Genomic DNA, 15,332 nt, shown 5'->3' on the forward strand with positions numbered 1-15,332 from the left:
GGAAGGGATAAGAAACGTATTAATGCAAAGACATGAATAGTACAACGCTGCTGATACTTGTCACTAGTACCTCCCTGCAGATACTTGTCAGTGGTCAGTAGTACCCCCCTGCAGATACTGGTCAGTTGTCACTAGTACCACACTGCAGATACTTGTCAGCTGTCACTAGTAACCCCCCCCCCCGCAGTTACTCGTCAGTTGTCACTAGTACCCCCCCTGAAGATACTTGTCAGTGGTCACTAGTACCCCCCCCCCTGCAGATACTTGTCAGTTGTCACTAGTGCCACACTGCAGATACTTGTCAGTTGTCACTAGTACCCCCCCCCCCCCCAGATACTCGTCAGTTGTCACTTTTAATGCACTAGTGCCTCCCTGCAGATACTTGTCAGTGGTCAGTAGTACCCCCCTGCAGATACTGGTCAGTTGTCACTAGTACCACACTGCAGATACTTGTCAGCTGTCACTAGTACCCCCCCCCCCCTGCAGATACTCGTCAGTTGTCACTTTTACCCCCCTGAAGATACTTGTCAGTGGTCACTAGTGCCACACTGCAGATACTTGACAGTTGTCACTAGTGCCACACTGCAGATACTGGTCAGCGATCACTAGTACTCCCCCTGCAGATACATGTCAGTTGTCACTTGTACACACCCCTCATGAAGATACTTGTCAGTTGTCACTGGTACCACCCTGCAGATACTTGTCAGTTGTCACTAGTACCCCCCTGAAGATATGTCAGTTGTCACTAGTACCACCCTTCAGATACTGGTCAGTGGTCACTAGTACCACCCGGCAGATACTTGTAAGTTGTCACTGGTACCACCCTGCAGATACTCGTCAGTTGTCACTTGTACCCCCCCCTGAAGATACTTGTCAGTGGTCAATAGTGCCACAATGCAGATACTGGTGAGTTGTCACTAGTACCACCCTGCAGATACTGGTCAGCAGTCTCTAGTACCCCCCTGCAGATCCTAGTCAGTGGTCACTAGTACCACACTGCAGATACTTATCAGTTGTCACTGGAGACTCACCTCAGGAAAGTCACAGTGATCAAAGGATGCCAGTAAGAAGCACTTTGCTGCCTGCTTGTACTTCCGTGCAGCGAGCTCTGCCAGACCTGCAAATAGAAGTTGCATTAATAGTCTTTTCCTTTCATAGATTTTTTCCTTGAAGTTAGACCTGTGCTCAGAATATAGAATAACTCCCACACAACTGGCAGCCCCTGCAAGCAGGCTCTGGTGGTACTAGAGGGCCATCTGGTGGTGGAAACTAAAAAAACAACAGAACAGCAAACATCATAGGAAGGTATTATGTGACATGTCACAATGGATAGACTTTCTCTTAATCACTGTGAGACACATCAAACCACTGGGTATATAACCCACCCTTAGGATTGGCACTAACCTTGGCCACACACAGATTTTAATGCAATCTTCTTTAAGGAAACCTGAGAGTTTGAAAAATAAAATTATACACACCTGTGGCTTCCTCCAGCCCCCTCCAGGCTGACCGCGCCCTCCGGCGTGCGTGGCCGGACTGTGCCTCCGCCCACTGGAGGACTTTCCGGGGCGAACTACGGAGGATCCAGGTGGCGTAGGAGCGATCAACCTGGAGGGGGCTGAAGGAAGCCACAGGCATGTATCTGTTTTCTCTCCTGCCTCATCTCAGGTTTCCTTTAATCCCTCATGCTTGTCTGATTCAAGTCGGCTGAGGTGGCCGATAACAACCACCTCAGCCAATAATCAGGTGTGCACAGTGATGCCACAAAAACACCGGATCTGAAGTGTAGTCCCCTGAATCGGAGGAAGGGAAGGTTAATAGTTGGGGCCCCCCATAGCTCTGGGTCTCTCTGCAATCACAAGAACTGCTCCCCTCTAGCTATGCCCCTGGGGAGGTTAGAAGCCAAAAGGCAGGTACAGAAGGACAGCTCCTGGCATCCATCCTCATTTACCACCCTGATCCACCATAATAGTTCGGCTTAAAAAGAACCCGTGCCAAAGCTCAGGTTCAGAAACAAATACTTCTACTAAGGAGAGGGAAGCCTCTGGATGCTAATGAGGCTTCTTTCTGTGTCCACTGCCACTTGCCGGGACCCTCCTGGTTATCAGAGATGCACTCCTATGCTGGTACATGTGCAGTCGTGCTGTAGCCACTCTTGCACAAGCGGCTGCGATCAGATTACCGCCAATCACTTCTCAACAATCTTTAGAGGGTCCCCAACAGTGGACCGGAGGAAGCTCAGGGAAGCCTCATTAGGATCCAAAAAACGTCATTCTCCTTAAAGAGACTCCGTAACAAAAATTTTATCCGGTTTTCTACCATCCCACAAGTTCCTATACCTATTCTAATGTGCTCTGGCTTACTGCAGCACTTTCTACTATTACAGAGACTGTAATAAATCAGCTTATCTCTCCCCTGTCGGACTTGTCGCCCTGTGTCTGGAAGGCTGCCAAGTTCTTCAGTGTTGTGGTTCAGCTATGCATCTCCCCCCTCCAGGCCCCTCTCTGCACACTGCCTGTGTGTTATTTAGATTAGGGCAGCTTCTCTCTGCTCTATTATCTTTTACAAGCTGGATAAATCGTCCTTTGAGCTGGCTGGGCTTTCACATACTGAGGAATTACATACGGGCAGAGCTGTCTGCACTCTGCAGGAAGAAACAGCCTGACACTTCAGTGGATGAGAGCTGCAGGGGGAAAGAAACACACAAATGATCTCTTGAGATTCAAAAGGAAGGCTGTATACAGCCTGCTTGTGTATGGATGTATTTTCTATGTGTGGACATACTGTACATCAACCTACTTCCTGTTTTGGTGGCCATTTTGTTTGTTTATAAACAAACTTTTTAAAACTGTTTTTAACCACTTTTAACCACTTCCGGGTTTCGGGTGGTTTGGATGATCTGTGCTGCGGGGGCTCTTCAGCTCGCAGCACAGATCAGATAGCAGGCAGGGCGAACCCCCTTTTTTCCCTAGTGGGATGTCCTGCTGGGGGGGTCTGATCGCCGCCGCGCTGCTGTGCCTAGCGGGGGGCTCCTCAAAGCCCCCCTCTGCAGCGCTATTCCTCCCTCTGCCGCCTTCCCTCCCTCCCCATTATGGGCTGCGCAGGACGGAAATCCGTCCTGCGCCGCCTCAGATAGGCTTCAGCCTATCAGATGCCAGCGATCCCCAGCCAATCAGAGGCCGGGGATTGCCGATCTCCTCTATGACGCTGCTGCACAGCAGCGCCGTATGTATGTAAACAGCGGGGAAGATCTTCCCCGGCTGTGGACATTTACCCTGCGACACCCTCCGTAAACTGACATGGAACCATGGAAACCGCTTCAGGATTCAGGGGCGTACTTATGCGTACGTAGAATCCTGAAGTGGTTAATGCAGCGGGGAGCGGCGAAATTGTGACAGAGGGGAATAGGAGATGGCCCCTAACGCACTGGTATGTTTACTTTTGTGCGATTTTAACAATACAGATTCTCTTTAGGTATTGATTTGTACCCGAGTTTCAGCTCAGGTACATTTTAACTACCTGGTTTGAGTGGCTCCTCACGTGTGCCAGCGTGAGGAGCCACACCTAGCTGCCTCCTCTATGTAAAGCCAGTGTATTTGCACATTGTGTACCTGCTAGGCTCGGGTTCCCTTCTCCGTGCTTTGCTCTCTTGGCTCCTCACTCTGGCTGACGCCTCGCAGAAATTGTAAATTCGCTTATTTGGCCTGACGAAGGGCATATTCAGCCCGAAACAGACTAGTGTCGTTGCCATTTCAACCATTATGCAAATTCTACTAATATGGATTTTTTCTGCCAGCCAAACAATTTGAATAAGCCTTTATTGAGCCTTTTTATTCAAGTTACACAGATTTTTTCATGTCAAGTTGTGTGTTTTGTATCAAAGTTTTTGTATCATCTTTGAGACACTGCATTTTTGCACAATTTTTTTGATATATTACATAAAGTCCAGTACTTATTGCAACATAGATTATATGGGTATAGTGGAACACCGGCTACATGGACTGTACTTTTTTGCCTTTAAGTTTTAAAGGAAAGTACACACAATATATATTAACGCAGGCAAAACATCATATGGGAAGCTGTGCCTAAAATCACATTTAAAAAACCCCAAACAACAAAACTTGCTGAACCCACAGGACAGGGATGAATTCTTTGGATCAAGGCCCCCCTTTTAGCAATAATAGTTTCCATCTTCATATAAAGATAGGCACTTAGCTCCTATACAATGATGTGCCCAGGCTTGACCTGGCAGCATTCTAAGAACCCACGACAAGCCTGTAAAAGGCCAACACCATCAATCTTTTATTCAAAAAAGTAAGGTTACAGGTAGGCCAGGCATGTGACTTTTTGACTTTACATAAGAGATTGTGACTGATGGCGCCAGTCTTTCTACAGATACCATTTTTTTAATGAATGCAGAAAGGGGAATAACCATAGGGACACTAACCTGCAGCACATTTTAGCTTCGTCAACACAGCCTGCGTCTGACTGTCTCTTTCCCCTCGTTGCTGTCAAAGTAAAATGGATTTAGTTATAACATTATATGTTTAAGTTTCCTTTATCGGGTACAAGGTGATATTGTGCAACGCTTGACATAGGAAAGCTGAAGCACCACAACAGATAACATACAAAAATGTAAACAGGCCACATTAAAACAAAAAGTTATATACTTACCTCAGTAGAGGAAAGCCTTTGGGTAATCTTGATACTTCTACCGTTTTGTTCCAGTGAAAGGTCCCCAAGTGTCTTCTGGCCACGCTCCCACCCGTGGACAAGCACATCCTAGCTGGGCATGCGCTAGTAAGGCATTTTACTACTTCCATGTAGTGTGATAGTTTACCTACACCATTTGTTCAGAGTATTCAAAATCTGTTGGTCCCCATACTACCTGGAAGTAGTAAAATAGGCCAGTCATTGCCCAACTAAAATTGGATGTGTGTACACACCCTGAAGTCTGCAAGGGCATTTAGCTATCAAGATCTACGAGTCCATGGAAGTCACAGGAAGCCAGCAAACAATCTAAATATACAATATAAAGCAAACCTGAACCCACTTTGAACATCAGAAGTGATCAATGCAAACTAACCGCATTCTCCTGCGGTATAATATATATATATATATATATATATATATATATATATATACACACATACACAGTGTTCTCCCCAGGCTGTTTTAGCCGGGTGCTCCACCCGGCTAGATTTGGTGACCACCCGGCTATCATCGGCTCAGCTCCTCACCTCCTCCTATGCTGTAAGCAGAGTTGCCCTGCATTTTCATCTCACCCCACCCGGCTACTTTTTCATGCCACCCGGCTGGAAACAAATTCTGGGGAGAACACTGCACATATATATATATACATACACAGGGCTGGATTTCTGGAAAGGCCACTGAGGGCCGGGCCTTGGGCGGCAGCTGCTAAAGAAATACAAAGGTTGCAAATAAGGAGCAACACATGGAGATAGAGAGCTGCAGCCCAAGTACCTGTATACCAAGTACCTGTATAGAACGGAAGAAGGCTGCTCTACATGAATGTTAGACATGGAAGAGGGGGCTGCATAAGGAATAGGAGGGGGTGCTGCACATGGAAGGGGAGCTGCAAGAAAGTAAGCCGAGGGTCAGAAAAAGTATAAATCCGGCCTTGTATATACAGTGAAGTGAAAAACTATTTGCCCCCTTCCTGATTTCTTATTCTTTTGCATGTTTGTCACACTTAAATGTTTCTGCTCATCAAAAACCATTAACTATTAGTCAAAGATAACATAATTGAACACAAAATGCAGTTTCAAATGATGGTTTTTATTATTTAGTGAGAAAAAAAAACCTCAAAACCTACATGGCCCTGTGTGAAAAAGAAATTGCCCCCTGAATCTAATAACTGGTTGGGCCACCCTTAGCAGCAATAACTGCAATCAAGAGTTTGCGATAACTTGCAACGAGTCTTTTACAGTGCTCTGGAGGAATTTTGGCCCACTCATCTTTGCAGAATTGTTGTAATTCAGCTTTATTTGAGGGTTCTCTAGCATGAACCGCCTTTTTTAAGGTCATGCCACAACATCTCAATAGGATTCAGGTCAGGACTTTGACTAGGCCTCTCCAAAGTCTTCATTTTGTTTTTCTTCAGCCATTCAGAGGTGGATTAGCTGGTGTCTTTTGGGTCATTGTCCTGCTGCAGCACCCAAGATCGCTTCAGCTTGAGTTGACGAACAGATGGCCGGACATTCATTTTTTGGTAGACAGTAGAATTCATGGTTCCATCTATCACAGCAAGTCTTCCAGGTCCTGAAGCAGCAAAACAACCCCAGACCATCACACTACCACCACCATATTTTACTGTTGGTATGATGTTCTTTTGCTGAAATGCTGTGTTACTTCTACGCCAGATGTACTGGGACATGCACCTTCCAAAAAGTTCAACTTTTGTCTCGTCGGTCCACAAGGTATATTCCCAAAAGTCTTGGCAATCGAGATTTTTTTTAGCAAACTTGAGACGAGCCTTAATGTTCTTTTTGCTTAAAAGTGGTTTGCGCCTTGGATATCTGCCATGCAGGCCGTTTTTGCCCAGTCTCTTTCTTATGGTGGAGTCGTGAACACTGACCTTAATTGAGGCAAGTGAGGCCTGCAGTTCTTTAGAGGTTGTCCTGGGGTCTTTTGTGGCCTCTCGGATGAGTTTTCTCTGCGCTGTTGGGGTAATTTTGGTCGGCCGGCCACTCCTGGGAAGGTTCATCACTGTTCCATGTTTTTGCCATTTGTGGATAATAGCTCTCACTGTGGTTTGCTGGAGTCCCAAAGCTTTAGAAATGGCTTTATAACCTTTACCAGACAGACAGATCTCAATTACTTTTGTTCTCATTTGTTCCTGAATTTCTTTGGCTTTTGGCATGATGTCTAGCTTTTTAGGTGCTTTTGGTCTACTTCTCTTCGTCAGATAGCTCCTATTTAAGTGATTTCTTGATTGAAACAGGTGTGGCAGTAATCAGGCCTGGTGGTGACTACAGAATTTGAACTCAGGTGTGATAAACCACAGTTATTTTTTAACAAGGGGGGGGGGGGCAATCACATTTTCACACAGGGCCATGTAGATTTGGAGTTTTTTTTTCCTCACTAAATAATAAAAACCATCATTTAAAACTGCATCTTGTGTTCAATTATGTTATCTTTGACTAATAGTTAACGGTTTTTGATGAGCAGAAACATTTAAGTGTGACAAACATGCAAAAGAATAAGAAATCAGGAAGGGGGCAAATAGTTTTTCACATCACTGTATTTAGAAATGCGTCCAGTTTTCAGTTATTTGTAGGACACCCTATCTGCATGAGAAGAAGCAGTGTTTATTTGATGAAAAAAGCAGTACTACAATAATGAATCCTCACAGCTTGGCCTGAGAAGGTGACACGACGACTCGGGGCAAACAGTGAGCGCAAAGCATTCTGGGACACTTACCTCTGCAATCTCGGGAGTTGATTCTGCTTTACTAACATAGCTGAGAACATGAGACCAGTTCTGTAAGTAGACACTGACCTGCAAGGAAAACAAACATAAGCACAAACAGCAGAGACTACATAGATGTGAAAGTCAGTTACTAAATGGACATTCATCTCAATGGGACACAAAACACAATGAGGTTAAAGGCTGGCCATACACTGGTCGATGTGGCCCAACCGATAGACGACGCTCAGATTATTATTTGACCAGAGAGGGATTGATCTGACTGAATCACTCCACACTGCCTGCTGGGTTCCCCGGGTCTCCCAGTCCCCTCCCCTGGGCGGTGCAGAGTAGCCAGCTCTCTCACCTGTCCACCTCCCATCTTCTCTCCACCGTCACGGCTTCTCCCGGTCTCTTCTACTAGAGACCAAACACTAGGGGCACCGTGTCACTTACCTTATATGACCACTAGAGGCCTCTAGTGTAGGACCTCTAGCATTTGTGACGTAACACAGGCACCCTGGGATAGAAGGAACAGGAAGGAGAGCCCAGCGCTGGAGAGAAGACATGTAGCAGACAGATGAGTAGGCTCTGCTGCTGCGATGGGCATTGCAAAATTCAATGACGCACACAATGCACTACAGAGCCACCTCCGATCAAACAAATTCTTCCTTCTGGCCATTCGACTTAAATGATTCCAGAATTGTTTGCTGCATCGATTTCTAGCAGATTCACTAAATTGATCAAATCGATCGCTTATAAATGTAAAAATAAATGAATAAATCAACCAGTGTATGGCCAGCTTAAAGTGAACCTGAATTCTTGCACAGGACAGAAGGAAAACAAGGAGAAATCAACCCTGTAGGTATTTAGAGAGTTTTGCCTGTCTTAATTCCCCCTCATCTGCAAGAATCACAGGTGTAATTTGATCTTTCAGCTGTGTCCACACAGGAATTCAGCAGTCTCTGCAGACACAGCTTTGTAAACACAGGAGGTTAACCCTTCCTCTGCTTCCATGAATCCAGGAAGTAGACGCTGCAGATTTATTGTAGAAAGTATGCAAGCTGTAACAAACATTTTTCTTAAAAGATTATTATGCTGCTGCCTATCTTTTAAAGCAGAGAGGAAGTTTTAAACGGGCACTATGGCGAAAAATTTCAAATATGCGCAAACAGACTAATAAGAAGGTTTTTTTCCAGAGTAAAATGAGCCATAAATTACTTTTCTCCTATGCTGCTGACACTTACAGTAAGCTGTAGAAATCTGACAGAATTGACAGGTTTTGGACTACTCCATCTCTTCATAGGGGATTCTCAGCAAGGCTTTTATTCTTTATAAAGATATTCCTTAAAAAGGATTTAAAAAAAATGATGCTGGCTAGCTTCCCTGCTCACTACACAGTTTTTTGGCAGTTGGACAGAGCAACTTCCATTCACTAAGTGCTTTTGAAAATAAATCCCTGAGAATCCCCCCATGAAGAGATTGACTAGTCCAAAACCTGTTGGTTCTGTCAGATTTCTACCACCTACTGCAAGCGAAAGCAACATAGGAAAAAAGTATTTTATGGCTCATTTTACTCTGGAAAAAAACGTACTTGTTTGTACATATTTTAAAATGTTTCGCCATAGTGCCCCTTTAAGTTCAGGTAAAGCCCATGACCACGAATAAACAAAAACACCCCCCCCCCCCCACCACCTCCCAAACAAACTTGCCATGCATTCACTCTTACTCGCCCGGCAATCTCACACTAAAAAGAATGGTTGGTGGTTTGAAGTTATTTGAGGAAATTGGATGTAGCCACTTTTTGTTTTTCTACGGTATATCTACGCCTCTGGTAACTTCATCTTCAACTTCAGGGGCGTAGATATACCTACCTTGCTGCGATCGCACGTTGCCGCCTGTTAGTAGACTGCTCCGTGAATGGGAACACATGTTCCAATTCATTGAAGAACGTGCCTATGAGCAATGATCACCGGCATCATGAGAAGCCGGTGGTCATTGGCAAAATGAAAGTAAAAACATACATACATACATACATACATACATTTCCTGTGCACTGTTCACAATACACAAGAGTATATAGTTGGGGGTCATCTAGTGGCCAAATAGCAAAATTACACCTACATATATAAAAGTAAAAATAAATAAAATCCCCTATTAACCACCCTGGCGTTCTATTGAGATCGCCAGGGCGGCTGCGGGAGGGTTTTTTTTTTTTAAATAAAAAAAAAAACTATTTCATGCAGCCAACTGAAAGTTGGCTGCATGAAAGCCCACTAGAGGGCGCTCCGGAGGCGTTCTTCTGATCGCCTCCGGCGGCCAAAAGTAACACGGAAGGCCGCAATGAGCGGCCTTCCGTGTTTTGCTTACTTCGTCGCCATGGCGACGAGCGGAGTGACGTCATGGACGTCAGCCGACGTCCTGACGTCAGCCGCCTCCGATCCAGCCCTTAGCGCTGGCCGGAACTATTTGTTCCGGCTGCGCAGGGCTCAGGCGGCTGGGGGGACCCTCTTTCGCCGCTGCTCGCGGCGGCGATCAGGCTGCACACGCGGCTGGCAAAGTGCCGGCTGCGTGTGCTGCACTTTATTTCATCCAAATCGGCCCAGCAGGGCCTGAGCGGCACCCTCTGGCGGTAATGGACGAGCTGAGCTCGTCCATACCGCTAAGGTGGTTAACTCCTTAAAGGGACCCTATCATGAGAGGGATTTGGAACACACTGGAATAACAAATAAAGAGAAATGAGTGTGACCACTTTACCTTGATGACATTCAAGCACATGTTGATGACATGTTTAGCACTTGTGCAGTAGTCCCGGGCTCGAGAGTAGCATTTCAGAGCATTGCTAAGATCTCCGCAGTCCAGGTAGTGATCCCCCAGATCATCATGACCCCTCCTGCAGAAACAGATCACTCTAATCACACAGAGAACAATCTGAACTCATAGGTGTGATATTACTACAACAAAGGGATCGAAAACCTTGTACAAAGATATGACAAATGCTAACATGAGTGAAATGTTTCATTAACCCATTAAAAGCTTCAATAGAGGTATTTCATTTGAGAGAAGTGCTTCTGGCTCAGGTCAGCAGAGCTGGTTGTGCTGCAATTATCTCGGAAAGCAGAATCCTCTATTATTGTCTCACACTGCCCCCTTGTGACAAGTGGCCATAAATACACATTACAGCAGCACTAATTAAAAGCTAAGGAAATCTAACAAAGAAGAAGTAAAAAAAAGTGCTAAAATAAAATTGGCCTGCAGCACTTGCAAGCCTCTAAATAAATTGGCTAATAAAGGGTTAAAATTAGTGAACGACAATGGCCTTTACTATATTATATTTAATAATCAAAATAAAAATATTCAGCATGCCGCCGACCCCATCCTCAAAAAGACATTTCAATCTCTTGTTCCCCCGTAAGGTCTTTTATTCCCAAATTGGACGGGGCTGCCCCTTACTGACCAGTACTAGACCTCGGCCCAACTTATTGCTATCCCTATTCTACGTCATTGTGCCCTCTGTCCTTACCTGATACTTTCTTTGATAGAATTTCCTTTGTAATTCTTTAGGTCAGTGTCCAGTTTCTCTAGTTTCAGAAGTGCTTTTTTGCGAGTTGCCTCCACCCAGGCGGTGTCCAGAGGAGGCGGATCCAGCGAGCCCTCCGGCAAAGCGTCGGGGACGTTCTGCAGATCTCTGCACAGACACAAGATGGAGACAGAGTCAGAGTGTGGCCACCAAGAATAGAAACAAATGTAGCGATGTATGGCCAGATCAACCAAGAGACAGATCTCTTTCTCATCGAATCTGTTCTGAGAGAAATCTGTTAACTGACCATACATGGCAGATCGATTCCCAATAGATTTCAGCATGAACTCTATCAGAAATTGGCCTTGCGACGCAAGATTGTCATCCAAACAAGTAGTAGCAGTAGAATATTGTACCATGTTAGCCATCAGCAAAACTTCTTGCTTTCATCCAAGCAAGGGAATTCGGGCAACTGAGGCATTGGGCTCTATTCACAATCACACACGCGGTAAAAGATTTTTTACAGCTATATTACCGCCAGTGATACTTTTCGCATTTTCTTCATTCACTAAAAATGTTCTGCATGTTTCCTGCATGTGGGAACAATGCGTAAAATTTTTGAGAAACCATGCGGAAACCATGCCTAAAAAAAGTGGCATAAAAAAAACTATGAATCACTCCTCCTCTTATGTTTATCTATTACAAGTGTGCTATACAGCCGAGCATTGGGAAGCTGCTAGAGTGCTATACCGAGCTGATTACCTGCTGGTTTACCAGTTCGAGCAGAGCAAGATTTCCCATCGATCTGCTTCTTGTTCATCATATAGAGGGTAAACTCACCTGGAAGAATCTGTCAGCTTGCGATGAATCTCCTCGTATACATCTACATTGAACGTCCGCTGCACGAAAGACAAGGCCATCTTCAGGGCCTCGACACGTAGCTGAGGGCACCGGTCAGCGATGAACTGAAGCCTTTCAATGCGCATCAGTCCGCTGTAACTGGAAGCATACTGCTCGAGATCCTGCAAGGACAGCAAGAAATCACTGAGAAGCGCTTACTGATTAGGGCAACATTCAGGGCTGGTGCACACCAAAACCCGCTAGCAGATCCGCAAAATGCTAGCAGATTTTTAAACGCTTTTTTTTATTTTTATGAGGCGTTTTGCTAGCGTTTTGCGGATTGCTGCTGCGGTTTTCAGTATAGTAGATTTCATATATTGTTACAGTAAAGCTGTTACTGAACAGCTTCTGTAACAAAAACGCCTGCAAAACCGCTCTGAAGTGCCGTTTTTCAGAGCGGTTTGCGTTTTTCCTATACTTAACATTGAGGCAGAAACGCACCCGCAATCCAAAAAATGCCTCACCCAGGCATTTTTCGTTTCTGCAAAACGCCCCCCGCTCTGGTGTGCACCACCCCATTGAGATACATTGACCAAGCAGATCCGCAGCCGCAAGCGGATCTGAAAATGCACCAGCCCTCAGTGAGGTGTTGTAAATTCCAACAGCAATAGCCAAAGCTCAGAAATGATTACCTGACCCAAGGCAAAGCTGCCCAAGATAAACACATGCTTAATTCCTATACCACTGTGCATGGTGCGGAGTACCACTAGTTACTTTTCTCCTATGTTGCTGTCATTTACAGTAAGCAGCAGAAAGCAGCAGAAAGCTGACAAAACGGACAGGTTTTGGAATAGTCCAGCACTGGGCAAACTTTGTGTGGCGCGGGCCGCATGCTGCAAACCTCCTTCCTCTCTGACAAGCGGAAGAAAACGGAGGGTTAAAACTCAACTACTCGCCGCTTCCTGCGTTGGGTATCCATGGGCGTCATGACACATACCACACCGTAAGGAAATACCAGAGTATTACACGCTGGCTGCCAGCGTGTAATAGGTTGGCACATCCTGACAGCGTGTCATGTGACGCCCTGTGACCATAGAAGCATGATGCTGGATTTGGCGATCAGGTGAGTTTTAGCCGCGTTATCGCCCACTTTGCGGGGCAGGTGTCGGGAGAGGAATCCGATTTACAGCACACAAGGGCCATAGTTTGCCCAGTGCTGGAATAGCCCATCTCCTCAAGTGGGATTCTCAGGGTTTTACTTACTTCAAAAGCTCTTTGTGAATGCAAACTGGTAGTGGAGGAGGGGTGTGTAGACTGCTTCCCTTCCAGGGATTGCTTTTGTAAAAAAAAAAAAAAAAAAAAAAATACCCCATGAGTAGACGGACTAGTCCAAAACATATCAGTCCTGTCAGAGTTCTACTACCTACTGTAAGTGACAGCAGCATAGGGTAAAAGTGATTTATGGCTCATTTTACTTTGGAAGAAACATACTTATTTGTGTTTACAGGTATTTCAAAAATTGTACAATTTTTCCCAATAGCTGTCCTGTAAGCTTGTACTTACCAGTGTTGGATTTTCCACCACATAATTGATGTCAGGCATGTTCTGCTGGTCATCCTGAGGGTCAGCATCGATCTGCATGGGTTCCACAGCACCCTACAGGAGCAAGAAACAATGAGTCTCCAGATTTCAAATCGACCTTTAAAGTTACGTGGCCTCTACAAAACCACTAATCCACACGCTGTCATAAAGTTGCATTCCCAGTGGGACGTTATTGTCCTGCGTTATGAAGTCATAAGCCTATGTGACATTCACAGTGCGAGGTTAATGTCGCGTTGTAAATGTTGCGTTATGGTAACTCACTGCTTGCAGTACATTACCTCTAAACGCAGACGTTAAAAACAGATACAGAGAGGCATACTTTATATTGGCAGTATGCTCCACCTTATCTACTGTATGCCACGGTAATGCAGCGTTAATTCCCGTTATCACTTTTTTTTTGCGTTGCTACTTTAACGTCGCATTACAACACAACGTCCCACTGTGAATATGTCCTAAAGCTTAATCATTTCACAGGAGCAAGGCATTAATAATCAGACACTGAGTACATAGAGACAGAGAATGAAGAAAGTGAAAAACAAAAGCTGTGTGGATGTCATTAAAAAGGATCAGTTTTAGAATGTATAAAAAACAAAACCCACATTGCCAGCTTAACTCCATTAGCATGTCCACACCACTGCATTGTAACACATTTGATTATCTCAATGAGCTGCCTACAGCGTGTGTGGATAATGCATAGGAAAAGACTAAACAGTGCCATTTCATAACCGCATGTACGGCAAAACGCTGCACACGCTATTGGCATAACGCCGCGCACGCTATTAGCATGTACGGTAGAGCGCAATGTTTTTACTACACAGAGGACAGAAACAGCCGAAATTTGCAAAGGACACACACAAACAAATAACACTTACTTTCCCAGTCTCAAACTATTCTGAAGCAGGTGCTGTTGAGCAAAGCTTATATACTGTAGACAAACAGCTGACAAATGTTAACATTACTCGCTCAAATTAAAATCTTCTATGCGCTCAAATTAATGCAAGCTGTAAGTTTTAAAATGCGTAAAAATTTTACGCGCACAATGACACGAGTAATTCATGTAGCGCTATAGTGCTATGCAATAGCACTGTTTAGTGAAGCAACCAGGGCTGTGGAGTCGGTACAAAAATCTTCTGACTCCTCAGTTTATGAAACCACCAACTCCAACTCCAGGTACCCAAATGGCTCTGACTCCGACTTCAACTCAGACTCCTTTAGTCTAATACTTACCAGGGCTGTGGATTTAGTACAAAAATCATCCGATTCCGACTCCTCAGTTTATAAAATCACCGACTCCAACTCCGGGTACCCAAAATTGCTCTGACTCCTTGACTCCACAGCCCTGGAATCAACCCCATAATGTTGTAATAGATTAGGTCCTTAAAACGGACCTGAACTCAGAACTTACTCTCTGCTCTAAAAGATAAGCAACAGCATAACAACATTTAAATAAAAGCATTTCTTTGTTACAGCTGAAACAAATCCTGCAATAAATATGCAGTTTGTCTACTTTATGCTTTCATGGAAGCAGATGTATTGTGAACATCCTGCGTTTACCAATTAGCTATCTGCCGTGGCAGTCAGCTGACAGCTAAAGAGAACAAATTACAACTTGTGATTAGTGACAGATGAGGGTGAATTGGAGAAGCTAAACTCTCTAAATACGTACAGGGTGCATTTCTCTACAGCATGCTGTCCTGTGCAAGAGTTCAGGCCCGCTTTAAAGAGACTCCGTAACAAAAATTGCATCCTGTTTTTTATCATCCTACAAGTTCCAAAAGCTATTCTAATGTGTTCTGGCTTACTGCAGCACGTTCTACTATCACCATCTCTGTAATAAATCAACTTATCTCTCTTGTCAGACTTGTCAGCCTGTGTCTGGAAGGCTGCCAAGTTCTTCAGTGTTGTGGTTCTGCTATGAACTCCCCCATCCAGGCCCCTCTCT

General features: G+C 44.8%; 1 protein-coding gene across 1 annotated transcript in view; it reads right to left on the minus strand.

The window, feature by feature from the left end:
* Nucleotides 1–15,332, minus strand: part of GPS1 (G protein pathway suppressor 1) — a 49,042-nt gene that overhangs the window by 26,615 nt on the left and 7,095 nt on the right. Inside the window, exons 2-8 of the mRNA XM_068263019.1 lie at nt 13,352–13,444; nt 11,789–11,970; nt 10,952–11,116; nt 10,186–10,321; nt 7,444–7,521; nt 4,448–4,508; nt 1,032–1,117 (exon numbers count right to left, since the gene is read on the minus strand). Coding sequence (XP_068119120.1) covers nt 1,032–1,117; nt 4,448–4,508; nt 7,444–7,521; nt 10,186–10,321; nt 10,952–11,116; nt 11,789–11,970; nt 13,352–13,444 — 801 coding nt within the window. The remainder of the gene's footprint in view (nt 1–1,031; nt 1,118–4,447; nt 4,509–7,443; nt 7,522–10,185; nt 10,322–10,951; nt 11,117–11,788; nt 11,971–13,351; nt 13,445–15,332) is intronic.

This window comes from Hyperolius riggenbachi, chromosome 12, assembly GCF_040937935.1.
Source record: "Hyperolius riggenbachi isolate aHypRig1 chromosome 12, aHypRig1.pri, whole genome shotgun sequence".
Taxonomy (NCBI): Eukaryota; Metazoa; Chordata; class Amphibia; order Anura; family Hyperoliidae; genus Hyperolius; species Hyperolius riggenbachi.